Source organism: Saccoglossus kowalevskii, chromosome 1 (assembly GCF_978046115.1).
Source record: "Saccoglossus kowalevskii chromosome 1, keSacKowa6.1, whole genome shotgun sequence".
Taxonomy (NCBI): domain Eukaryota; kingdom Metazoa; phylum Hemichordata; class Enteropneusta; family Harrimaniidae; genus Saccoglossus; species Saccoglossus kowalevskii.
The window spans coordinates 28359591-28386533 of NC_140641.1; the positions used below are offsets into that span (position 1 = coordinate 28359591).

A 26943-nucleotide genomic window follows, 5' to 3' on the forward strand; every position below is an offset into this window, starting at 1 on the left:
CGGACTGTACACCAATCACAGATCACAGACTGTTGACGCATGCGCCTGAAAGATAAAAAACAACATGGCCGCTTCCGGTTTACTTTTCTACGTGGTCAAATTACATTTTTAGGGGGGTGAAGAGTGCGCATCTGCGTTTGGGGATCGAAACGTTTTTATTAAGCTGAAAAATTAACCTGACTACAACTAATGCCAATATACAGTGTCAAATTCTGTGGAATTGGGTCAGACTACACGGGATAACACAGCCCGGTAAAGCCGGTACGTAAGTATGGTTAGTACATAACGTACAATGATGTACTTATATACATTTTTATAATCCCGAGTCAGATAGTGTGTAATTGTTATCTGTGTATAGGTCGACTGAATGCAATCGAGATAGAAGAATTTGAAGTGTAATGAATTGCTGCAGCGACACGCTAAAAAGGCTAAGAGCATGTGTGTGCGACCAAACAGCATGGGTAACACTATTGCTCGGTGGGCTCTACGTTAGTCTGGCTGCGTCGAGAATTATGATGACAAGAATATCCGAAAATGAAGGTTTGTGTTTTAATCACGATGGACCACGTCAGGTCATCTTGTTTAGTGTATATTTTAAATAATACTGTTACAATTCTGCACAAAAAATAAATAAAAAATTTAAACTAATTCGACAAATTATTTTTTTCATATAATAATTGTAATTGACACAAATAACACATTAAATACATGAAATTATAAAAGAAAGAAAAACATATAATGTGCAATTTTTTTCTCAGAAAGGTTTGTCTTATAAAATCAATCATACCATATCAGCTAATTAACATAATAATTAGCATTATGTTTTGCTCATTATAACATACATTTGTGGTCAGTTGACAATTATACATACAGTTATATATTACATATATGTTATATGTTAAACATTACATATACATACAGTTATACATACACTAGCACATCAGAAATAGAAAATACATAATTTAACATAAATTAAATTAACAGTACGGGTACAACTTTGCTTGAACTATCTTGAACTATTAAAAATATATTCTCCCAGTTTGAATTTACTGTCAAAAAAGTACTTTTCCAATTTGCAGTGTTCAAACATACAAATTAGGGCAAGCACAGTTGTTGTGTTTTGTCTCAGAAACCATATATACATGTATATTCTATAATCTGCTGCTGTGTGCTTTCTATGTAATATTGATTCTTTTGACTTTCATGGAAGCCACGATAAAATTTACCCAACTATTTCACAACACAATACTAGTATTACACATGTAGTTATTTCGATAAATCGTAGCCAACAATTTTTGAACTTCCAGAAAGAAATGGAGTTCCCAAAAAAAATGAAGCCATACAAAAGTTTACTAAACTAGGTCAAAATACGCTTCCAAGTAAAACGCTACAAATAAATACTTTTTTTACCTTTGCCATCAGATGTTTCTCTCTCAGCCACGTATATTTTGTTGTCCATTGTGCATCAAACCCAGACTTTCTTTTCTTTGCACCTTTCGTTGTAACGTCATCTTGTACACTTTTAGTACCACGGCCGACAGGGGTACCGGCGACCACGTTGCTGGTGGGTTTATCACTCGGAACCAGGGGCCCAGCGTAATATTTCTGCTGCTTGACATCGTTGCTGCTTCAAGTCGAATATGCTACTGAGAAAATGCTCACGTTTACCCCCATTAAATATGGAAAAAGTGTTTATTGTCGAAGTACGAAGCTGTAATAGTCTATTGTCTTTGCGTAATCACTGTTTGCATTCACACCTGATTTGGCTCACAGTACCGGACGCTGATGACACTAACTAACAGACTCGCATGTGTATTTACAAGCTAAAACAAAGTAACAGGAAATGCCACAAAGTAGCGGTCAATTTCTCAGAGTAGTGGGCAATTTCTCAGAGTATCTGTATAAATAATAGAGTAGCGGCCCTGCTACGCTAAAACGCTTTAGGGAGAACACTGCCATCTTTTCAACCTTGGTCATCTTGATGAAGGTCAAGATACTAGTATATGACGGGAAAATGTCTGTGCTTGTGCTCTTGTTGTTGTTGTTGTTGTTGTTGTTGTTTTTGTCATTAAAACCTTTTCTTGTAGTTACAATAACTCAAACAATCTTCATCAAATATCTTTAAAACTTAGATATTAGTGGCGTTCATGTTATAAATCTCGGTCCTGGTAGATGCTCAGGACAGAAACTCGGCATGTGCCAAAACTTGCTGCCTGAACTCATGGCACAAACCAAAATCACACCCTCAGTGTTGAACATCATATACTGATTCAGGACAATTTTTTCTTGCAATGCTATATCAATGTGAATAAATTATTGTTTTTAGCATAAATACCAGAATAACAAATGTATATAATTTCAATATTATAGCAATTATTATTATCATCATATGTATATTGTTTTCCACGTATGGGTTAAATAACAGGTTGGCGAAAGAAGGCGTGATTTTCGCACGAGTTGTGTGGGTCCCAAGTGGGTCTTGACTAATGTGAGAACTACTGCTATAGTCCATCTGCAAACACAAAGAAATAAAAATTGAATAATCATTCTCTGTCAATCTTAATTTTAATGTATACTCAATGTATGGATTGTTTCATTTGCTTGATTTGTTTCTCAGTTAATTTTGAAGACTTAATTACCAATTTTACATTAATCCACAGTCCCTCTATCCCCGGTCTGGAAACGACTAGCATTCTTTTGTCTCGAACCGCAGTGCGGGTAAACAATCCGTTCACACGCGGGCCGACTGAGTCAGGAAGTCAGACAGATTACAATACCTTCAAAAATTACCGTCATGCAAAGCGATACCTCATTGTATGACTTCACTTTGACTTCAAATTCGGGCAACCACAACGTAAACAAACATGTGAACAAAATTATCACTATGAAATTTGGGTTTTTTGAACCCTGATACGCATCACCACCAGCCTACCAACTCATAAACATCCAGTTCCTGCAATTCAAAGATTAATATCGGGAATTATGTTAATGTTCTCGTTTTAATAGGGAAAAAACTTCGCGTGCCAACATGCTGACATCGTTAAAAAAATCTTGTCAAAATGGCGTCGTTCATGTCAACGTAGTCGATCGAAAAACCTGTGATATTTCTGATTCTTGGGGGGTTCATAACAGTTCAAGTCAACTATACAACAACTAATGACTTTATTCTATGTAAAAGTATATAACAATGCTTCAATGTTTGTATATAAATGATTTTTTTAGCACAGAATTGAATACATTGTCATTTCAAAACGTTGCCATTTGCATTTACGATCTAAAAAGCATCCATAAAAGTCGCTCAATTTAACATTAATAAAATGCAGTGTGACAAATAACAAATCAGCCCACCAATTTTTAATGATATGTTTCGATTATAAAATGTCAAAATCGAAGACAAATATTGGTTTCGCGCCGAGAAGTATGGTAAATAAAATTGAGTTAATTTCAATCACCCCAAAATCAAAAACGACAAATATCTGGGTAAATGTATGAAAATTTGTTGCAAAAATGTGTCGTTGCTGGTAAAATAGATGAATTAAAGAACTACTCGCCGGCTAAAATATGACCTTATACAGATATCCTGATTAAAAAATTATGTGAAAAAGTACGAATTCTGTAATAAACAACTAAGTTGTAAAAAAAATACATAACACGGACGATGTCAAATCACGTACTGATCACGTAACAATGCTTTGCCCACACCCGCAATGCGCCTTTGCCAGGGAAGGAGACCAATTCACACCTAATACAATGACCGTTTCTAGACCGGGGATAGAGGGACTGTGATTAATCCCAGTGTTTTAGAGGGCACAGGTTAAAAAAAAACGTACTGAAAATCATTGTACGTATATGGCCATTCACACCTCTGCCTCATTGTTTGAACAAATGCTTATCTTGACTGATACAAGCTGATAAGTAATTAAAATTTTATATACATGTAATTATGTTAACTTCATTGCGCTTGTTAATTGATAGTCACAATTGTTCCCCCCCCCCCACCCCTAAATATAAAAAAAAATCTTTTTTTAAGCAAAATGTTCAGATGTATTATTGAATTGCTCCAGGACTTTATACTCATATTTGCCATGCATTGATTGTGCTTTGTTAGCTTGCATCCATCTATTCATTTGTTAAATAATTAATATTGATTCTCATTGAACAAGGTTGTAATGGTTATGCTATGTTTTTTTTTGTATATTGTTTTCTAGATGGCCTCTATAATTATCTTCCTGTGACAGTCAATGTTTGTGCTGAGATGGTCAAATTAGTTTTCAGTAGTGTTCTGGCATTCAAGTATTTTTATCAGGGTATGTATTATACCAACAATCGGTAAACCATTAAAGAAATAATTTTATAAATTATAGGTAACTTTAAGTATTTTTATCAGTAAATAAGTATGTTTGATATTGTATCTTGTGTGTATTAATTAATGAGGGTATTATTTATCGTACATTAGAAATATATCGTACATTAAAAATAGCAGCATATTTTTGATGAAATTATGTATAGGTAAATCATGGTTTTTTTTTTCTGTGCATCTCAAGATACAATATCAAGTGGTATATTATTATTAAGAGTTGTAAAAATCTGACTCTATTAATCTATGTCAAAAAATTAAACTTGTGTTTTGTTTTTGTGTGTGTATGCATTTGTTTGTGGTACATTCTACAACATTTCTTGGGCATGTCTGTTTCTCACATATGCCTGGACTGATTTTGTTCAAAGTTGGTACAAAGGTAAGTCATGATTGAAGACATATGCCAGTTGAATGGCCATTTTAGTCCCAAAAAACACCAAAAATTAAAATTTGTACAATTTTGTACAAAGGCAAGACATAATGGGATGAATGTTGTCTTCAGTTATTTTAGGATTTCATGAAATTTAGCCAACATAGTGCAATGTAGTTTGTTGGTTTCATCTACAATTGCACGAAATTATTTCTTTCACACATTTAAGGTAGCGAGACTATTATTTGTATTGAAAATTACGATTTTCACATTTATTTATTAATTGATGAAATGCACTATAAACTTTCATCTGATAAAGTCAACTTAACCTAGAATGTCATGTAAGTTGGTTAAAATGTTGATTTTCTGAAGGGAAGCAAGGCAGCTTCAGTAGTGTTTTCCAAAATCAACAACACAGGTTTAATCTGTGTGCCTATAAGTTTCAAAGATTAACTCAAGACAAAGCAATGTTAGGATGTGTTATCAGTAGCTATCTGACACACAATAGTTGTGTTCACGTTACACGAAGTACGGGCTAAGATTTAAGCTGATTTATGCTTATCTAGCATATTTGCATTTTGGCTAGACCCAATTGCGTCCACGCACAGGGAGGGCCAGTCGTTAGCACGGGCTAAGGGGTGCCATTAGTCGGTGACCTTTGGTAAACCGCTATTTACGAACAAAAAATGGATGACACGCGCTAGGTTCTATTTCTGCTGCTGGCATGTTTCGTTCTAATTTTGAAGCGACATGCACAGGAACGCGAGAGAAGACTGACCCAACTTATTTGGATGCACATAAACAGTATACAACGGGCGTAACAGAATACAGAGTTTTATTAATGCATGTCGCAAACAGCGAACCAAATTTGTTTTGTCTATAATTGGAGCTGCTGTACGCTCTACTACTACATTTTTTGTACAGCGACCCGATTAGTGTGGAAGCGAGCGTGAAGTAATGACTGGTGGAATAGTGTCGTTATACGAACAAGGGACAATTTTCACACCCAAAGGTCGCCGCAGAGGGCGCTTAGCCCTGGGCTAAGTGTTCACGCATACTTCGTTAGCCCGTGCTAAGGTATAGACCACGTCTTAAATTCGGATCAGATTTAACCCGTACTTAGCATTCCTTAGCCCGTGCTAAGCGTTCACGCACGTTTTCTTAGCACGGGCTAAGGAATTTGACCTCTTAGCCCGTGCTAAGGAGCTGTGCATGAACGCAACTAATGAGTGTTTCCAAACATTTGAGTGGTTTGTCTCCGCCCCTGTTTATTTCACAGATTAGTCATTTGCATATGAATGTATCAGACACAAGGTCACACAGCCACTGAAAAAAATCATTGATTTTGGTGTTTTCATTTGCCGATTTTATCGAATTATAGCTATCCCATTCCTTTATTTTTTGGTTTCCAATAGCCTTACACATTTGGATGCCCCCTACACATGTTAAAACAGACCTTGAAGGAAAAACAAATCATTTGTGCTGATAAACAAGCTTGCAAATCTTTGCTGTGACTTCATGGACGTTTTCTAGTTTTTCAAAATACAAGGTCTTTAACAAAAAATAACGTATACTTATTGTCGTCGGATTAACACCAAATTTTCACAGCTCTATGGTTACAATGAGAGGAACTTGAATGTGTCCAGACAAACTATTTCATGGATTATTTACCAATGTGTTGTGGTTTGAGTTGGGGGCAATGCGACTAAAACAGAAATTAAAATTCAGGACACTACTTTTCAAAACACGCTGCTTGAATGAAACTGACCAGACACATTCAATTTAACAGACTATTGAACAACTAGGAAAAGTGAAAAAAAAACTTCTTATCACCAGCATAAATGCGTAATTATTTTTTTTACAAAAAAAGTATTTTTTCTCTTTTGATTGAGTAGAATGCAGATACGGGCATGGCAAACACACCTTTGAAAAGTTTGAAGTCTGGCGATTCCAAAAATATATACTTTCCTGGGTCCATTTGTAGTCGTTTGGTCACAATTAGAAGATGAAAACAAGTATGCAAATAATAGTCCCTCTACCTTAATCCACTCTTTTCTTTAAAATGTTCAGCTTATAAGAGATCACTTTTGTAACAGGAACTGTACCTTTTCAGTGATTTGCTCATTATTCAAAACAAATGCAACTAAAAAAATAAATAAATTAATAATAAGTATTCTTCACAGATTTGTAAGTATGTCCTATAAAAATGTTCACAGCTTAATTGCATGTTGTTTTCAAAAAGCCAAAAAAGTGATTTAATAAAAATGTGCCTTAATGGTACATCTCATCATTTTTATCAAAAATTCATTAATAATCAATTATTTATTTTAAATTAATTTCTCTTTCAAAAAATAATATCAATAAACATATATTTTACTTTCAGCGGGTCGTTCTTTTAGAGAAGTATTCTGTTTAACAACAAAAGATTTGATATCACTAATGAGATGGGCCATTCCAGGTCTCCTTTACTTCGTAGATAACTTGATAACATTTTACACCATTGCCTACTTTGAACCAGTAAGTATTTGTTACTAGACATATTCTGAGAAATTTTTAAATCATTCTATTCTGTACCATTTGTTAACACATCCCTTAATATTTTACATTTCAGTCAGAGTTTTTCATTATCCTTTTGGCCGCAGTCCTAACACAGGGATCTGTTGACCTCATTATGTCTGTAACTCCCCACTTGAATCTTGAACATGCCTGGCCAATCACATTCAAATTACACACATACTTTGTACATTTCCATTCATTTCATGATTCGATTCATAATGGCTGAATGTCATTTTAATGTTAAAAGTTAGACTTTGTATTAACATGATAGATTTTGTACAAACTATTCACTTCTCTACTTATGAATAGAAATGTGAATTATTAATCTACATATAACCAAAAATGGGGGTGTTAGTAGCCAATTAATGAAAAACACTGTGGGTGTTACTAATATGCATATGAACAAAAAATGATGATTGCCTATCTATGATAGAATAAAGAAAAAAAGAATATTGTTGAGTAGCAGAAATAAATACATGTCTATGACAATAGTCACATGACCAGGAGTTGTACAAGTTGAATATACTACCTTTAAGACATGGAAGATGTTGCATTTGTTAAATCAATGCAGATCACTGAATTATTAGATTGCCCACTAGATTGAACAGCTTTCTATCAAACTGAACCAACATAAATATATATATTATAAACAATTGTTTAGTTTAGACAGTATTTTTAAATTAGTGATCATCTGAGTAACATGACTGCCACATCCAGTCGCTGAAAGTAAAAATGTGACCCATGCCAACAATCTAAAGTGCAAAAGTGAGGATGAATTAGTTGGAGAAATTTCTATAATTGGAAAGCTAATAAAACAATTATTATCTTGTGCTCATCTGAGTATACAAACCATCAAGGAAATAGTGATACAGTCAACACTTTGTTGTGAACTTTGACAGACTTTAAAACATTATTGAATAATACTATAATATTGGTATTACCTACATGTTTTGTGTTTGCACTATACTGTAATATTGGTATTACCAACATGTTGTGTGTTTGCACTATACTGTAATATTGGTATTACCAACATGTTGTGTGTTTGCACTATACTGTAATATTGGTATTACCAACATGTTGTGTGTTTGCACTATACTGTAATATTGGTATTACCAACATGTTGTATGTTTGCACTATACTGTAATATTGGTATTACCAACATGTTTTGTGTTTGCGCTATACTGTAATATTGGTATTACCAACATGTTGTGTGTTTGCACTACACTGTAATATTTGTATTACCTACATGTTGTGTGTTTGCACTATACTGTAATATTGGTATTACCAACATGTTGTGTGTTTGCACTATACTGTAATATTGGTATTACCAACATGTTGTGTGTTTACACTACACTGTAATATTGGTATTACCAACATGTTGTGTGTTTGCACTATACTGTAATATTGGTATTACCAACATGTTGTGTGTTTGCACTATACTGTAATATTGGTATTACCAACATGTTGTGTGTTTGCACTATACTGTAATATTGGTATTACCTACTGTCACAGATCCGAGAATTGGCTAAGCACGTGGAAGCACACAATGAATGGTGATGACAAAGTGCATACAGTTAACTAAGCTATTTTATTCTCTAAACCTCATCAACAGATATTCATAATCAGAAATTAACATGAAATTAACATGAAATTAACATGAAACTAGTGCACACGTTAATCGACAAATCAACGACTTCAATCTATTATCCATTTATGCGAAATACAACAATATGCTTAATACATAGTTACGTAAAACTAAGTTGGGCCATACAAGGCCTTCGGGTCAGGGAATTAAGGCGAAGCTAACTTTGATAAAGTTACAGTATCAGTGTCCTGTGCCACCAGTAACCGATCCGGGTTGATACAATAGAAACCATTTACCACCACCAGTTGCCAATATTAACGTACGTCCACACGACCACGATACACCAGTTCACAATCACCAAGCCAACTGAAAATAGCAATACCAATTACACGTGCTAATTAAATTCCTGTCACATGACGAGTATTCTAAAAGACTATTATGTATCGCTACATTACACTTAAAGATAGCTTAAATAATGCGACATATATAATTCACAATAAATTTCATGCTTCTATTCATCGCTTTAACACCAAATAAATAATTGTGTCTACACGACACTCCAAAGTAATATGCAAAGTACGACTTACGGTTGATATGCCGTCACTCCTCCCTGTTCCATTCAGCAAGGGACAGAACCACTGAAACCAACTGAACAGACTCGTCCTGTCTGTACACAGGTATAAACGTAACGCTGGTTGACTATAAGTCGGGTTCTGCAGCATGAGCAAGGTGACTAAGAGCCTGGAATGCCCTTACAAACTGCTGCTAGGCAGAGCTGAATACGGTGCTCATACTTCGACGGCTCGTGGTGTACTGACATGCTACGTCCACCACACAACTCCCATGAATTTACATAACAAAGCCACTTGCAAGACGCATGCAACCTTACATTCCCATTCTTACGCAAATACCCACATCATACGCTGTACAAAGCAAATACAACACTTGGCTTGGTTAGGCTCAACCAAGGGTCGGGCCAATTTTATTTATAAATTTAGCTCGCATTTACATAGCGGGAAACTAGGCTGATTTCCCTACAACATTGACTCCCCTCTCTAGAAATGTATCTACTCATGATACACTTTCCACAGGGAAATCAGAGCCTCACAAATGTACCTATTCAACTCTACTGAGATAGTCGGCCCCAACATTCTCAGAACCTTTAATACCTTCAATACGAAACCTGTAGGACTGCAATGCCAAAGCCCAACGCATCACCCGTGCATTTACCATTTTAGCCCTCTGCATGTATATAAGAGATTGGTGGTCTGTCTGAAGAGTAAACATACGGCCATCCAAATATCTCTCACTGTATCTTTTAAGGCATGTGCTATGGGGTGGGGTCTCTGTCTGATTGGCTCACATGTAGTCAACTTTATCTCATGTTCCCATAGTGATGTCCTCCCTGGCAAATCCGTGAGTACTTCACTGTACTGGGCAAGTAGCTGCCTCACTGCAACACCTTGCTCCAAAGTAAGGCCGTCACTCGCCTTCACATCATTAGCAGTCTGCGTTTGCTGCAAGACTGGCACTGTCAACAAGTCGCCATGTGGTTGTACAGTCTCGTTCCCTTGCTCTGGTTCTGAGTCAAGAAGTGCTGAGGCCGCCGTCACCTCCACATCATTCTTCTCCTTGGGGGCCGCTGAGCCAACTACATCCTCTGCTTTCCTGCAAACATACAACTTTAGTAAATTTGAATGGAATGTTTTTACTTTACCACCCATGTCAATCTGATAATCCACATTACGGAGCTTTGCCACCACTGGAAATGGGCCCTTCCACTGCAGCAACAGCTTGTTACTATCAGTGGGAAGTAGTAGCAGAACATAATCACCCACCTTAAACTGACGTGGTTTACTTTTTCTATTGTAAAACTTCTCTTGTCTCATCTGTGCCTTCTTTAGGTTCTCATGTGCGAGTTCACACGTCTTTTCCAATATTTCCCTCAGATCGATAACATACTGGCAGGTGGTCCTTACCTCTGTCTCTTCTACCTCTCCAGTCCACAGCTCTTTAAGTATGGATATTGGACCTCTAACACTCCTCCCATATATCAGATCAAACGGTGAAAACCCAAGGCTAGCTTGTGGCACCTCACGATATGCAAATAAAAGTGGTGCTAGGTAGCGATCCCAATCTTTGGGTCTCTCGGAACTCATTCTCTTCAACATTTGCTTCAGTGTGCCGTTGAAAGGCTCCACCAGTCCGTTACAGGCAGGATGGTAGGGTGTTGTAGTCAACTGTTTTATTGAAAGTAATCTGCTCACCTCCTGCATGATACCCAATGTAAATTGGGAGCCTTGGTCACTCAAGATCTCCCTCGGTACACCAACCCTACAAAAAACATCCACCAGTGCCTCTGCTACTGTAGTAGTCTCAATATTCTTCATTGCCACTGCCTCCGGATATCTTGTAGCATAATCTACTACGGTGAGTATGTACCTATTACCCTTGTCAGTTGTCGGGAAGATGGGTCCCACAATATCTACTGCCACTCTCCTGAATGGGATGTCAATACATGGCATGCGTCCCAAGGGTACCCTTACTACTCTACCCTTTGGACTTGTTCGCTGACAAATATCACACGACTGAACATAACGCTTCACATCAGACTGAACACCAGGCCAAAAGAAGCTAGAGAGTACCTTATCCACAGTTCTTTGAACTCCTTGGTGTCCTCCTAATAGTGACTCGTGGGCTATCTTCATAACCATAGGACGAAGCCTGCAGGGAACTACAACTTGGTGAATGCAGTCACTGCTCCCAACCTTTGGAAACTGGAATTCCCTGTACAACACATTCTTGAGAACAATAAACTTGGACTTGCGCCAGTTTCTGTCTAGCCTCTCATGCCCCTGATCTGCCAAATACCTACATCTCTTAAGGGTTTTATCATCTCCTTGTTCGTCCCTAAGCTTCTGTGGTGTAATGACCTCAGCGAAGTCATCTGGTACCTTCAATGGTTTGGTCAGCCTACCTTCTGCCCTTTTCTGTGCCCATGTCTGCATTGAAGATGTGACCTTATCTTCCTTCGCACACTCAGTGTCCACACCCTCTTCAGTCCACTTGGGGTCAGGGTCTTCAGGTCCTCTACTTCCTTCAATATTCCCCAACACTAGGTCGTATACTGGCTTCTCCATACATAGGGCATCTACAGTACCAACATAGAATGGTGTGTTAATGTATATTGTGGCTACTGGAGCCCTTCTAATTGTTCCATCTATCAGAACACATGATTGATGCTCGCCTGTAAGTTGGCTGTCAAATACCAGATCCCTGCGAACAACCACACCACTACACCCACTGTCCCTAAGAACCAACACCTTTGTCTTACCAACAAACCCACTTAGCACTGGCATAGCTCCTGCGGTGTGCTTATGAGATGACATACTTGTGGCTGGCGACTGCAGAGGGCCTGATACTCTACCACTTCCCAGCCCTTTGGCAGGCTGTTTGCCCGTTTCATTGGTTTGCCCATAGCAGTCCCCTTGACCTTGTCCCCTGTCTTTAGTGGCACATGTCTGAAACCATTACCTTGTGGTGCAGATTGGTTGAACTTACTTGAAACCATGCTGGATGCCTTCAGACTAGCAGGTGCTCTGTGGTTACAATCCTTAGCCATGTGGCCTTTGCGATGACAAACATAACAGGTCAAATCTTTAATAAGCTGGCTCTTCCTAGTTCCAGCTGCTGAATTCGATTGCGATGGTGGAGTAGGAGTGTCTGGCTTACCTAGTGTAGCTTGTGGTGCCTTTCCACCACTCCACGACTGCTTTTGTGCTGAACGCCCTAATGATGAACCTCTTGCCTCAACGAACTGCTCCGACAACCTTGCCATCTCAGTCAGTGTTTTGGGGGATCGCTCCTTCACAAAAATAGCCAGGTCTTGGCACAACTGTTCAAAAACTGTTCCTGCAAAAGAAGGTTCTTTAGACTATCAAAATCTTTGTCAATCTCTGACAGATCAACCCACCGAGTAAACAAATTCTCTATTCTGGCTGCAAACTGAATTGCTGATTCAACACGGTCTGGTTTAGCCATTCGAAATCTGGTACGAAACCCTTCCTCTGTTAGGTTGTATTGTTTAAACAACGCCGTTTTTACTACTTCATAATCATTTATCTCTGTAACTGCTAGACGACAGTAAACATCAAGAGCTTTACCTGTGAGCAATGTACTCAAGTTAGTAGCCCAATCTACCTTCTTCCATCTGACTGACACAGCATATCTTTCAAATCGCTGTATATATGAATCCAAATCATCCTTACTATCCTGAAACATGGGGAGTTTGGGGGCTTTTACATTATAGGCTGGCCTATGCTTGTGCTCTTGCTCATCCTCATCACTCTCACTGCCACTTTCATCACTCTCACCTTTCCTCAACACATCCCTTTTCACCCGTAGCTCCATCAACATTCTTTCCTCTTTTTTTTATCTCCAGCTCACGCTTCCTCAATTCTAACAACTTCGCTCGTTCACCTCTAGCATCTCTCTCCCTCTCTCTAGCAAACTCAAGCAAATCCGCTCCTGTCAGTCCTGTCTCTCTTCCAAAGTCTAGCCACTTCTCCATATTAGGCGCCGGATTCAGCCTGCAAATCTAAACTGAAATACGATGGGAGCATCTACCAAACCAGATCGCCCACGCCTGTGTACATAAAGACGGCACTGTCCCTTGCCGAGTGGACAGCCAGGAGAACGGATATCTGAAATAAGCTAAGCTAAGATAAAACCAGACAATATATTAGTAAATGAAAAATTACAAAATTACTTGTGCAGCAAAAGGAAAAATTATAAGCACCGTGAGACAACACCAATCAGTGCGGGTCACCCGTTAAGATGCACGTGCTCGATTTTTTTTTTTCTTTTTTTTTTTATAAGCCAATCCTGGCATGCTCGCCAAAATGTCACAGATCCGAGGATTGGCTAAGCACGCGGGAGCACACAATGAATGGTGATGACAAAGTGCATACAGTTAACTAAGCTATTTTATTCTCTAAACCTCATCAACAGATATTCATACTCAGAAATTAACATGAAATTAACATGAAACTAGTGCACAAGAACTTATCACTAATAAATCACGTTAATCAACAAATCAACGACTTCAATCTATTATCCATTTATGCGAAATACAACAATATGCTTAATACATAGTTATGTAAAACTAAGTTGGGCCATACAAGGCCTTCGGGTCAGGGAATTAAGGCGAATCTAACTTTCATAAAGTTACAGTATCAGTGTCCTGTGCCACCAGTAACCGATCCGGGTTGATACAATAGAAACCATTCACCACCACCAGTTGCCAATATTAACGTACGTCCACATGACCACGATACACCAGTTCACAATCACCAAGCCAACTGAAAATAGCAATTATACCAATTACACGTGCTAATTAAATTCCTGTCACATGACGAGTATTCTAAAAGACTATTATGTATTGCTACATTACACTTAAAGATAGCTTAAATAATGCGACATATATAATTCACAATAAATTTCATGCTTCTATTCATCGCTTTAACACCAAATAAATAATTGTGTCTACACGACACTCCAAAGTAATATGCAAAGTACGACTTGCGGTTGATATGCCGTCACTCCTCCCTGTTCCATTCAGCAAGGGACAGAACCACTGAAACCAACAGACTCGTCCTGTCTGTACACAGGTATAAACGTAACGCTGGTTGACTATAAGTCGGGTTCTGCAGCATGAGCAAGGTGACTAAGAGCCTGGAATGCCCTTACAAACTGCTGCTAGGCAGAGCTGATACGGTGCTCATACTTCGACGGCTCGTGGTGTACTGACATGCCACGTCCACCACACAACTTCCATGAATTTACATAACAAAGCCACCTGCAAGACGCATGCAACCTTACATTCCCATTCAGGTTGTGTGTTTGCACTATACTGTAATATTGGTATTACCAACATGTTGTGTGTTTGCACTACACTGTAATGTTGGTATTACCTACATGTTTTGTGTTTGCACTACACTGTAATATTGGTATTACCAACATGTTTTGTGTTTGCATTACACTGTAATATTGGTATTAACAACATGTTTTGTGTTTGCACTACACTGTAATATTGGTATTACCAACATGTTGTGTATTTGCACTACACTGTAATATTGGTATTACCAACATGTTGTGTGTTTGCACTATACTGTAATATTGGTATTGCCAACATGTTGTGTGTTTGCACTATACTGTAATATTGGTATTACCAACAGGTTGTGTGTTTGCACTATACTGTAATATTGGTATTACCAACATGTTGTGTGTTTGCACTACACTGTAATATTGGTATTACCTACATGTTTTGTGTTTGCACTATACTGTAATATTGGTATTACCAACAGGTTGTGTGTTTGCACTATACTGTAATATTGGTATTACCAACATGTTTTGTGTTTTCACTACACTGTAATATTGGTATTACCAACATGTTTTGTGTTTGCACTACACTGTAATATTGGTATTACCAACATGTTGTGTGTTTGCACTACACTGTAATATTGGTATTACCAACATGTTTTGTGTTTGCACTATACTGTAATATTGGTATTACCAACATGTTGTGTGTTTGCACTATACTGTAATATTGGTATTACAAACATGTTTTGTGTTTGCACTATACTGTAATATTGGTATTACCTACATGTTGTGCGTTTGCACTATACTGTAATATTGGTATTACCTACATGTTGTGTGTTTGCACTATTCTGTAATATTGGTATTACCAACATGTTGTGTGTTTGCACTATACTGTAATATTGGTATTACAAACATGTTTTGTGTTTGCACTATACTGTAATATTGGTATTACCTACATGTTGTGTGTTTGCACTATACTGTAATATTGGTATTACCAACATGTTTTGTGTTTGCACTATACTGTAATATTGGTATTACCAACATGTTGTGTGTTTGCACTATACTGTAATATTGGTATTACCAACATGTTTTGTGTTTGCACTACACTGTAATATTGGTATTACCAACATGTTTTGTGTTTGCACTACACTGTAATATTGGTATTACCAACATGTTTTGTGTTTGCACTACACTGTAATATTGGTATTACCAACATGTTGTGTGTTTGCACTACACTGTAATATTGGTATTACCAACATGTTGTGTGTTTGCACTATACTGTAATATTGGTATTACCAACATGTTGTGTGTTTGCACTACACTGTAATATTGGTATTACCAACATGTTGTGTATTTGCACTACACTGTAATATTGGTATTACCAACATGTTGTGTGTTTGCACTATACTGTAATATTGGTATTGCCAACATGTTGTGTGTTTGCACTATACTGTAATATTGGTATTACCAACAGGTTGTGTGTTTGCACTATACTGTAATATTGGTATTACCAACATGTTGTGTGTTTGCACTACACTGTAATATTGGTATTACCTACATGTTTTGTGTTTGCACTATACTGTAATATTGGTATTACCAACAGGTTGTGTGTTTGCACTATACTGTAATATTGGTATTACCAACATGTTTTGTGTTTTCACTACACTGTAATATTGGTATTACCAACATGTTTTGTGTTTGCACTACACTGTAATATTGGTATTACCAACATGTTGTGTGTTTGCACTACACTGTAATATTGGTATTACCAACATGTTTTGTGTTTGCACTATACTGTAATATTGGTATTACCAACATGTTGTGTGTTTGCACTATACTGTAATATTGGTATTACCAACATATTTTGTGTTTGCACTATACTGTAATAGTGGTATTACCAACAGGTTGTGTGTTTGCACTATACTGTAATATTGGTATTACCAACATGTTGTGTGTTTGCACTATACTGTAATATTGGTATTACCAGCATGTTGTGTGTTTGCACTATACTGTAATATTGGTATTACCAACATGTTGTGTGTTTGCACTACACTGTAATATTGGTATTACCAACATGTTTTGTGTTTGCACTATACTGTAATATTGGTATTACCAACATGTTGTGTGTTTGCACTATACTGTAATATTGGTATTACCAACATATTTTGTGTTTGCACTATACTGTAATAGTGGTATTACCAACAGGTTGTGTGTTTGCACTATACTGTAATATTGGTATTACCAACATGTTGTGTGTTTGCACTATACTGTAATATTGGTATTACCAGCATGTTGTGTGTTTGCACTATACTGTAATATTGGTATTACCAACATGTTGTGTGTTTTCTCTATACTGTAATATTAGTATTACCAACATGTTGTGTGTTTGCACTATACTGTAATATTGGTATTACCAACATGTTGTGTGTTTGCACTACACTGTAATATTGGTATTACCAACATGTTTTGTGTTTGCACTATACTGTAATATTGGTATTACCAACATGTTGTGTGTTTGCACTATACTGTAATATTGGTATTACAAACATGTTTTGTGTTTGCACTATACTGTAATATTGGTATTACCTACATGTTGTGTGTTTGCACTATACTGTAATATTGGTATTACCAACATGTTTTGTGTTTGCACTATACTGTAATATTGGTATTACCAACATGTTGTGTGTTTGCACTATACTGTAATATTGGTATTACCAACATGTTTTGTGTTTGCACTACACTGTAATATTGGTATTACCAACATGTTTTGTGTTTGCACTACACTGTAATATTGGTATTACCAACATGTTTTGTGTTTGCACTACACTGTAATATTGGTATTACCAACATGTTTTGTGTTTGCACTACACTGTAATATTGGTATTACCAACATGTTGTGTGTTTGCACTACACTGTAATATTGGTATTACCAACATGTTGTGTGTTTGCACTATACTGTAATATTGGTATTACCAACATGTTGTGTGTTTGCACTACACTGTAATATTGGTATTACCAACATGTTGTGTATTTGCACTACACTGTAATATTGGTATTACCAACATGTTGTGTGTTTGCACTATACTGTAATATTGGTATTGCCAACATGTTGTGTGTTTGCACTATACTGTAATATTGGTATTACCAACAGGTTGTGTGTTTGCACTATACTGTAATATTGGTATTACCAACATGTTGTGTGTTTGCACTACACTGTAATATTGGTATTACCTACATGTTTTGTGTTTGCACTATACTGTAATATTGGTATTACCAACAGGTTGTGTGTTTGCACTATACTGTAATATTGGTATTACCAACATGTTTTGTGTTTTCACTACACTGTAATATTGGTATTACCAACATGTTTTGTGTTTGCACTACACTGTAATATTGGTATTACCAACATGTTGTGTGTTTGCACTACACTGTAATATTGGTATTACCAACATGTTTTGTGTTTGCACTATACTGTAATATTGGTATTACCAACATGTTGTGTGTTTGCACTATACTGTAATATTGGTATTACCAACATATTTTGTGTTTGCACTATACTGTAATAGTGGTATTACCAACAGGTTGTGTGTTTGCACTATACTGTAATATTGGTATTACCAACATGTTGTGTGTTTGCACTATACTGTAATATTGGTATTACCAGCATGTTGTGTGTTTGCACTATACTGTAATATTGGTATTACCAACATGTTGTGTGTTTTCTCTATACTGTAATATTAGTATTACCAACATGTTGTGTGTTTGCACTATACTGTAATATTGGTATTACCAACATGTTGTGTGTTTGCACTATACTGTAATATTGGTATTACCAACATGTTGTGTGTTTGCACTATACTGTAATATTGGTATTACCAACATGTTGTGTGTTTGCACTATACTGTAATATTGGTATTACCAACATGTTGTGTGTTTGCACTATACTGTAATATTGGTATTACCAACATGTTTTGTGTTTGCACTATACTGTAATATTGGTATTACCAACATGTTGTGTGTTTGCACTATACTGTAATATTGGTATTACCAACATGTTGTGTGTTTGCACTATACTGTAATATTGGTATTACCAACATGTTGTGTGTTTGCACTATACTGTAATATTGGTATTACCTGCATGTTGTGTGTTTGCACTATACTGTAATATTGGTATTACCAACATGTTGTGTGTTTGCACTATACTGTAATATTGGTGTTACCAGCATGTTGTGTGTTTGCACTATACTGTAATATTGGTATTACCAACATGTTGTGTGTTTGCACTATACTGTAATATTGGTATTACCTACATGTTTTGTGTTTGCACTATACTGTAATATTGGTATTACCAACATGTTGTGTGTTTGCAATATACTGTAATATTGGTATTACCAACATGTTGTGTGTTTGCACTATACTGTAATATTGGTATTACCAACATGTTGTGTGTTTGCACTATACTGTAATATTGGTATTACCAACATGTTGTGTGTTTGCACTATACTGTAATATTGGTATTACCAACATGTTGTGTGTTTGCAATATACTGTAATATTGGTATTACCAACATGTTGTGTGTTTGCACTATACTGTAATATTGGTATTACCAACATGTTGTGTGTTTGCAATATACTGTAATATTGGTATTACCAACATGTTGTGTGTTTGCACTATACTGTAATATTGGTATTACCAACATGTTGTGTGTTTGCACTATACTGTAATATTGGTATTACCAACATGTTGTGTGTTTGCACTATACTGTAATATTGGTGTTACCAGCATGTTGTGTGTTTGCACTATACTGTAATATTGGTATTACCAACATGTTTTGTGTTTGCACTATACTGTAATATTGGTATTACCAATATGTTGTGTATTTGCACTATACTGTAATATTGGTATTACCAACATGTTTTGTGTTTGCACTATACTGTAATATTGGTATTACCAACATATTGTGTGTTTGCACTATACTGTAATATTGGTATTACCAACATGTTGTGTGTTTGCACTATACTGTAATATTGGTATTACCAACATATTGTGTGTTTGCACTATACTGTAATATTGGTATTACCAACATGTTGTGTGTTTGCACTATACTGTAATATTGGTATTACCAACATGTTGTGTGTTTGCACTATACTGTAATATTGGTATTACCTACATGTTTTGTGTTTGCACTATACTGTAATATTGGTATTACCAACATGTTGTGTGTTTGCACTATACTGTAATATTGGTATTACCAACATGTTGTGTGTTTGCACTATACTGTAATATTGGTATTACCTACATGTTTTGTGTTTGCACTATACTGTAATATTGGTATTACCAACATGTTGTGTGTTTGCACTACACTGTAATATTGGTATTACCTACATGTTTTGTGTTTGAACATACATACATACTGCAATATACCTATATCAGCTAATGTGATATTTTTGTCTTCTACAGGCAATGGTAGTTTTGATGAGTAATTTTGTTATCATTACCACTTCCATTCTCTTCAGAGTTGTATTAAAGTAAGTATGGCCTCCAGTGTTAAGACAACAGAGCACATCAATAACATTGTATGTTTGTAACAAATTTGTATAATCTAGTATAAATAACATGAGACTTGTCATGTGACTTGATACAGGATAAATTAATTTCACAGGTTTGAAATGACCTAGGAATCAATAACCTATCAGAAATGTATCAGTATGTGTCTGTTTGCTAAAAAATAAATGATGTTTTTCTCGCCAGTCATTTGGAAGTTCAGGCAGTGGCTTTTTTATTTGGGTTCAGCCAAATATAGTGAAAAAAAAAGAAATAATGACAGGACCAATAAAATGTTAGCGTTATCCATAATACATTTATTCATATGTTGCACACCTTTGACAAACACATATTCAATCTTTAGTTCCAGTCAGTCGAAAATAGGTACTTATGGATTGACTTTGTGTGCGTGCGTGGGGATGTATGTATGTGCATGTGTGTGCGGACGTGTGCGGACCTGTATCTTGGACATGCCTGAACTGATTACTGAAAATCAAGCATTTTTGGCATTCCGGAATGAGATATTGGCCATTTACAGATGGATTTTGTTCAAACTTCATACATACATTGGAAATTACTGGACCTTGATGCACATAATTTGTTTCTCAAATCAGATTCAAACCGACTGGCGGCCATTTTGTTTTAGTAAATGAGGTTTTAGTTCCATATCTCTGACATGTTTGAGTGATTATGTTCAAATATACACAGTGTCGTAGATATACAGATGTATTTGTTTGACGATCTAATTCAAAATGGACAAATGGTGGCCATTTTTGTGCTGAAAAATCATCAAATCAAGCATTTCTGGCATTCTGGAACCGGATCTCGGCTGTTTACAGATGGATTTTGTTGAAAGTTGGTACATACAATGAACATTATGGGACCTTGATGCACGTTATTGTGTTTTTCAGATAGAATTCAAAGTGGTTGACAAGCGACCATTTTGTTTTAATGAATGAGGTTCTAGTGCCATGTCTCTAACGTGTTTGACAGATTATGTTCAAATTTTATAAATATTCATTATACATCATGTCATAGATATACAGATGTATTGGTTTGACTTTCCGATTTGAAATGGCCGACTGATGGCCATTTTGTTTTAATTAATGCCGTTCCAAAGCAATTTCTTTCAATATGTTAAAAAACAGTTAAAAAATCATAATCAAGCATCAGCTTCTGGATCCATACAATGTATCTCTGACATGTTTATGTTCCAACTAAAATATATAATCTTAAATTTGATAACTAACAAGGACTGTGCCAGGCATGGCTTGTCTCAGTTAGAATCACATTGCTAATGTAAAAATTGTAATGTATTGGTTGTATTATCATTCCATTTCGTTTTACTTCCAGGAGAAAGTTGAGCAGTGTCCAATGGGTAGCAGTAATAATATTATTTCTGGCACTTGTTACATTGTCTAGCCGAGTGGATGACTACCACACACATATGAATCAGCACAAAGACCATGCAATAGATCCAGCTGTTACAACAGTAAAACCAGTAAACCAGGACGATGCCTGTAATATACAAATACTAAAGACTTCTAGTGCTAAAAATTCAGTACTCAAAGATGAGAACAAGAATGAGGGTGGTGAAGCAGACAGTTTTATATTAAATCAGGGACACATTCTTGTCATCACGCAATGCTTAATAGCCTCTATGGCAAACATTTATAATGAAAAGATTTTCAAAGAAGGAAAAGGAATGGAAGAAAGTATTTACGTTCAGAACAGTAAACTGTATATGTTTGGTGTAATATTCAACTCACTGTCTCTTGTAATACATGACAACTATCGGACTAGATTGTTACAGTGTGGGTTTTTTTATGGGTATAATGTCTATTCAATTATTTTGATATTCATCACAGCTACTCTTGGATTGACTATCGCAACCATTCTGAAATTTCGAGACAACATGTTCCATATCATGTCATCCTCTACAACAACTGTGACGGTTATTACTCTGTCAGTGGCTTTTCTGAATTTTCAGCCGAGTTTAGAATTCTACCTTCAAGCTCCAATTGTACTGCTATCAATATACGTGTTTAATGCAACAAAGCTAGAAGAGGAGGCAGGTAAACTGTCTCCAAGAAGAAAGAACTTTAGCCATACTAGTGCCAATGGGAAGGTGAGTCATTGTTTATTCATTCGACAAGTTGAATCCTCTTAATCCTTTGAACTGCATTCATTTCTGAAAGTTATTCAACACTGTGCCCACCCAGATCAATTTTTATGGGTATGGAACATTTGATTTCCAAATATCCTGGCTTATTTCATTCCAAGAGTGATTTGATGTTGTAATGAGTCATATTGCCATCTGGTGTCTGCAATATTTGCATCATGCTGCCATACATCAAAATATAACTATATTTCTGTCATATATGTACCTGTAATTTAAACAAAGCGCTATAACTGTTATAAATATAGTTACATTCTGAGTATTAAATTAAATTCCAGTGCCAGGAATAAATTACTACAAGAGATTACTACAAGAAAAGCAGTACTGAAATGATTGCACAGTTTATATTATTTTTGTGATAACCTTACTACCGTATTTGCTCTATTAAAAGCACATCTCCAATAGAAGTGTACATAAGCCGTAAATTGCATTTTTTATATCATGGATCTTTAAATTTGACCATAGAAACACCTCTAATTTGCATAAATTCATGCGCTACTAATAAACCTAATATGGTATTGCATTTTTTTCTTTTTGTAGTATCAATAGACAACCCAAAATGCCGGCTAAAATAACACAGGCTATAGTGCAAACAAAAATGGTGTTCAAATGTGACATAAATTTATTCAGTGTTGGTGGGATTCACCCCAAATAAAGCAAAATACAGAATGAGTGCATGTGCATTTCAAATGATTCAAAATGCAGCTTTTTACGAAAAGCTAAATTCTGTTATTTTTAATGAATAATATGTTGTAGTAACATGCTCTGTTATTGTTGTTCTTTCTTTTCCCAGATTAACAGACCTGAACTCCAACAGTTGATTGAGTCTAATGAATCAGAGGAAGCAGAAAGTTCATTTTAGTTTTTTTTTTTTTTAATAATTTTTGTGCCAGGCGACATTGAGTGTCACTGTTGTCTCTCCTGACATTTTTAGCTCCGCTGTCGACTTTGTCGAGCGGAGCTTATCATATGAGTGATTGTCCGGCGTCCGTGTCAATGTTTTACTTTTTCGACTTCTTCTTGAAAACTACAAGCCTGAATGCTTTGATACTTGGTGTATATGTACCTTGGGTAGACCTCTCTCAGATTTGTTCATTTCATGATCATATCTTCAATTCTCTAATTTGGGTGAATATTTGTGGTAAAAAGTGATATTTTCAACGTCTTGTTAAAAACCGCAAGTCCAATTGCTTTGATACTACATATATAGGTACTACATGTGGACCTCTCTCAGATTTGTTCATTTTGTAATGATATCATTAATTCTCTAATTTAGGTGAATATTTTTTTTATTTTTGGTAAAAAGTGATATTTTCGACTTCTTGTTAAAAACCACAAGTCCAATTGCTTTGATATTACATATATAGGTACTACATGTTGACCACTCTCAAATTTGTTCATTTTGTAATGATATCGTCAATTCTCTAATTTTGGTGAACTTTTTTGTCATTTTTGGTAAAAAGTGATATTTTCGACTTCTTGTTAAAAAACGCAAGTCCAATTGCTTTGATATTACATATATAGGTACTAAATGTGGACCTCTTTCAGATTTGTTCATTTTGTAATGATATCTTTAATTCTCTAATTTTGGTGAATATTTTTGTCATTTTTGGTAAAAAGTGATATTTTCAACTTCTTGTTAAAAGCCACAAGTCCAACTGCTTTGATATTACATATATAGGTACTACATGTGGACCTCTCTCAAATTTGTTCATTTTGTAATGATATATTTAATTATCTAATTTTGGTGAATATTTTTGTCATTTTTGGTAAAAAGTGATATTTTCTTCTTGTTAAAAACCACATTTTCATTTTCTAATGATATCTTCTGTTCTTTAATTGAAATGTGCATTGCTAACAGCGGAGCTATCTCAGCCGAGAGGCTGCTTGTTTTTTTTTTATGTGCAAATTGCAAGTGCTAGTGCTGACAAATAGTGCATTTTAGTTTGATTACTTCCTTTCTTGTGGAAGAACTCAAGGAAGTGTGTGTTTACAGACATAAACCCACAATTTTGATCACAGTTAAGTAAATTGCACATGGGTGCTAGCCTGAGTGCAATTTACAAAACTGGCTAAAACTATGGGTTTATATGTGTAGCCAAGGTGCATGGTCTGATATGCCATAGCAGTTTACAAAAATTGTTAGTTATGTAGCTAAGACAGTGTCGGTTTACAAATTATGCAAATGAGTACAAGTGTGGCCTATTCACATTTAGCATAAAGATAGAAATATTATGTGGAGCAATAAACAAATCAACAGAACAATTGGTAATATAACCATGACTGTTATATTACAGCAAGCTTTGATAATGGGTTTCTGATAAATTTTTAATGTTATCACTGTCATAACAGTGTATGTAATATAGTATTTTTCTTGATATTTTCTAAATTATGAGTATTCATTGTCTTTGTTTTTATTTACTCATAGCATTTACAGATTTCATGCATATATTTCTATGCAAATCGGATTGTTGGATTATGTAGATTAAGTAATAGGTTATCATGAGGATGGCACAAAATATGCACGAAGACAGTGTCAACTAACATGTAGTTCAATGCAACTGTTTTCTGACTGAGTGAATACTTCAGTGTGTTCATAATAGCATTATTATTGTTCATCTTCCTAATCTGTTTCGTACTGGGTAAAATTATTTTGATATAAACTTTTTTCTGCTCTTGGAAATATTACATGATCATTTCATATTTGACACTAGAATTTCCTAATAGAATAGATGCAGGTACAGTACACTGTAACTGTGATGTATAATACTTAATATATAAGTTCATAGACTTCTATTTTCATAGTACAGAATGTAAATACACTGACATATGAGATCTTGAAGCAGTTGTGACTTCTTATATGTATATCCTCAAATCATTGATTTATTTTCATATCAAGTTTCGTGATTTGATGTTCTATAAATCATTCACAAAACATGTAATAATAGGTACATGTATATATTAGCAGTACTAGTAATTGAAAAAAAAAAACTTTTTTTAAATATTTTCCTGTTCTTCACAGATTGGATGCATTTGTTATCAGCAAGTCTAGTCTTATTCATAGTTGTTTCATGTCATCACCCTTCATAATTTTGGGATACATTTACCTTCTAAATTAAATTAAATTAAATTATGAAATACTATATATGCATGTATGCCATTCCAATTATAAATATTTCAAGGACTTGTACACGTTCAGACAGAAATTTAATTCTGGAGTGATCTTTGTGTGCCTTTGTATATTCCGGGTATGCAAACTGTCATTACAAAATGTTAACAGTTTGTAAGATCTGATGGAAATTACTATGCATAATTAGGTACTAAATATGCACATATTTAAACCAAAATCCAACAGCGGTTAAAACAGACATGCATATACACTCACACGCATATAGTAAGACAATGACTCTCAAGCTAAAGATACATATACTGTAGAAATCATGGTTTACAGAGAATATTTAATTTTAGTAAATTAATGTATATGAACTACTACTTCAATGAGAGTTGCAGAGATACAATGATAATATGCATTATACTATGAATAAACAAGATTTTATTATCTATTGATAATAGTTTATGTACATTTCACTATATGCTACAGCCTTGGAAACTATTTATATTTGATAAGTGTGTTCTATCGGCCAGTAAATAAACATATTTGGTCTTGGTGGGGGAGGGAGGGGGGTATAAAATGTCCTCTACTGTCTATTGGGCAGTGACTTCTTGGGTCCCCAATGAAATTCTTGACACAGAGTCATCTTTTGCCTGAGCCAGTTGCACATTGGTCACATTGGTTGCACATCTGCCTGGTTTCTGCAACTTTTGCCACTGTTTGATTGTGCTCTGTTTAAATTGAGAATATCATTACTTTTTGTGTTTTTTCAACATTCTAATTCTCATTATCAATATGTACTTGAGATAACATTGGAAATTTGAGCTAATTAGCATCAGTATTTCTCAAGTTATAGATGAAATCATGCTCTTAATTTTTAACTACAGTGCCTATGATGTTATAGTTTACCCACAAATCTTTGCCAGAGAATCAAGATGGGGAACTTCATAATACTATGACTGAAAAATGATTTTTTGTTTCTGCTTTTTATTACCCAACAATTCACTACGTTCAATTACCCACCATAGACTCCGGTCAGTCAAAATGACAGAGAAATCTAGGTCAGGGAAGCCCCATGACCTCAAGATTTTCTTCCATGTGGTTGCCTAACATGTGACCAAGGTCAAGAGGTCAGCACCATCTTTCGTTATGTTCACTTTCTGTTTTCTCAGCGCCTTGTGTGCATCGTAGCAAAACAGTGTGGTTCAGTCAGCAGTTTTTCAACAGTTTTCAGAGGTACTCCTTCTGTGACAGTTGGTAACAGTAAGCCATGATATATGGTAGGATAACATTTTTATTATTAGGGGCCCCAGGTCCTTTTTGTACTGCACACACAAAAATCGGTAATGCATTTGACTAC

At 35.7% G+C, this 26943-nt stretch overlaps 1 protein-coding gene across 2 annotated transcripts; it reads left to right on the plus strand.

Moving 5' to 3' along the window:
* The first annotated feature begins 47 nt into the window (after positions 1-47).
* On the plus strand, positions 48-26041 carry LOC102804325 (UDP-sugar transporter protein SLC35A5-like). Of its 2 annotated transcripts, XM_006814800.3 has the most exons (7): positions 48-261; positions 359-540; positions 4209-4307; positions 7111-7244; positions 20209-20276; positions 21646-22420; positions 23265-26041. In XM_006814800.3, the coding sequence occupies exons 2-7, from the start codon at positions 399-401 to the stop codon at positions 23331-23333; spliced, it is 1287 nt and encodes a 428-aa protein (XP_006814863.2). In that variant the 5' UTR covers positions 48-261; positions 359-398; the 3' UTR covers positions 23334-26041. The 2 variants fall into 2 exon arrangements, with proteins under 2 accessions (XP_006814863.2, XP_085356529.1); XM_085500403.1 differs by lacking the exon at positions 359-540.
* Positions 26042-26943: the final 902 nt, after the last annotated feature.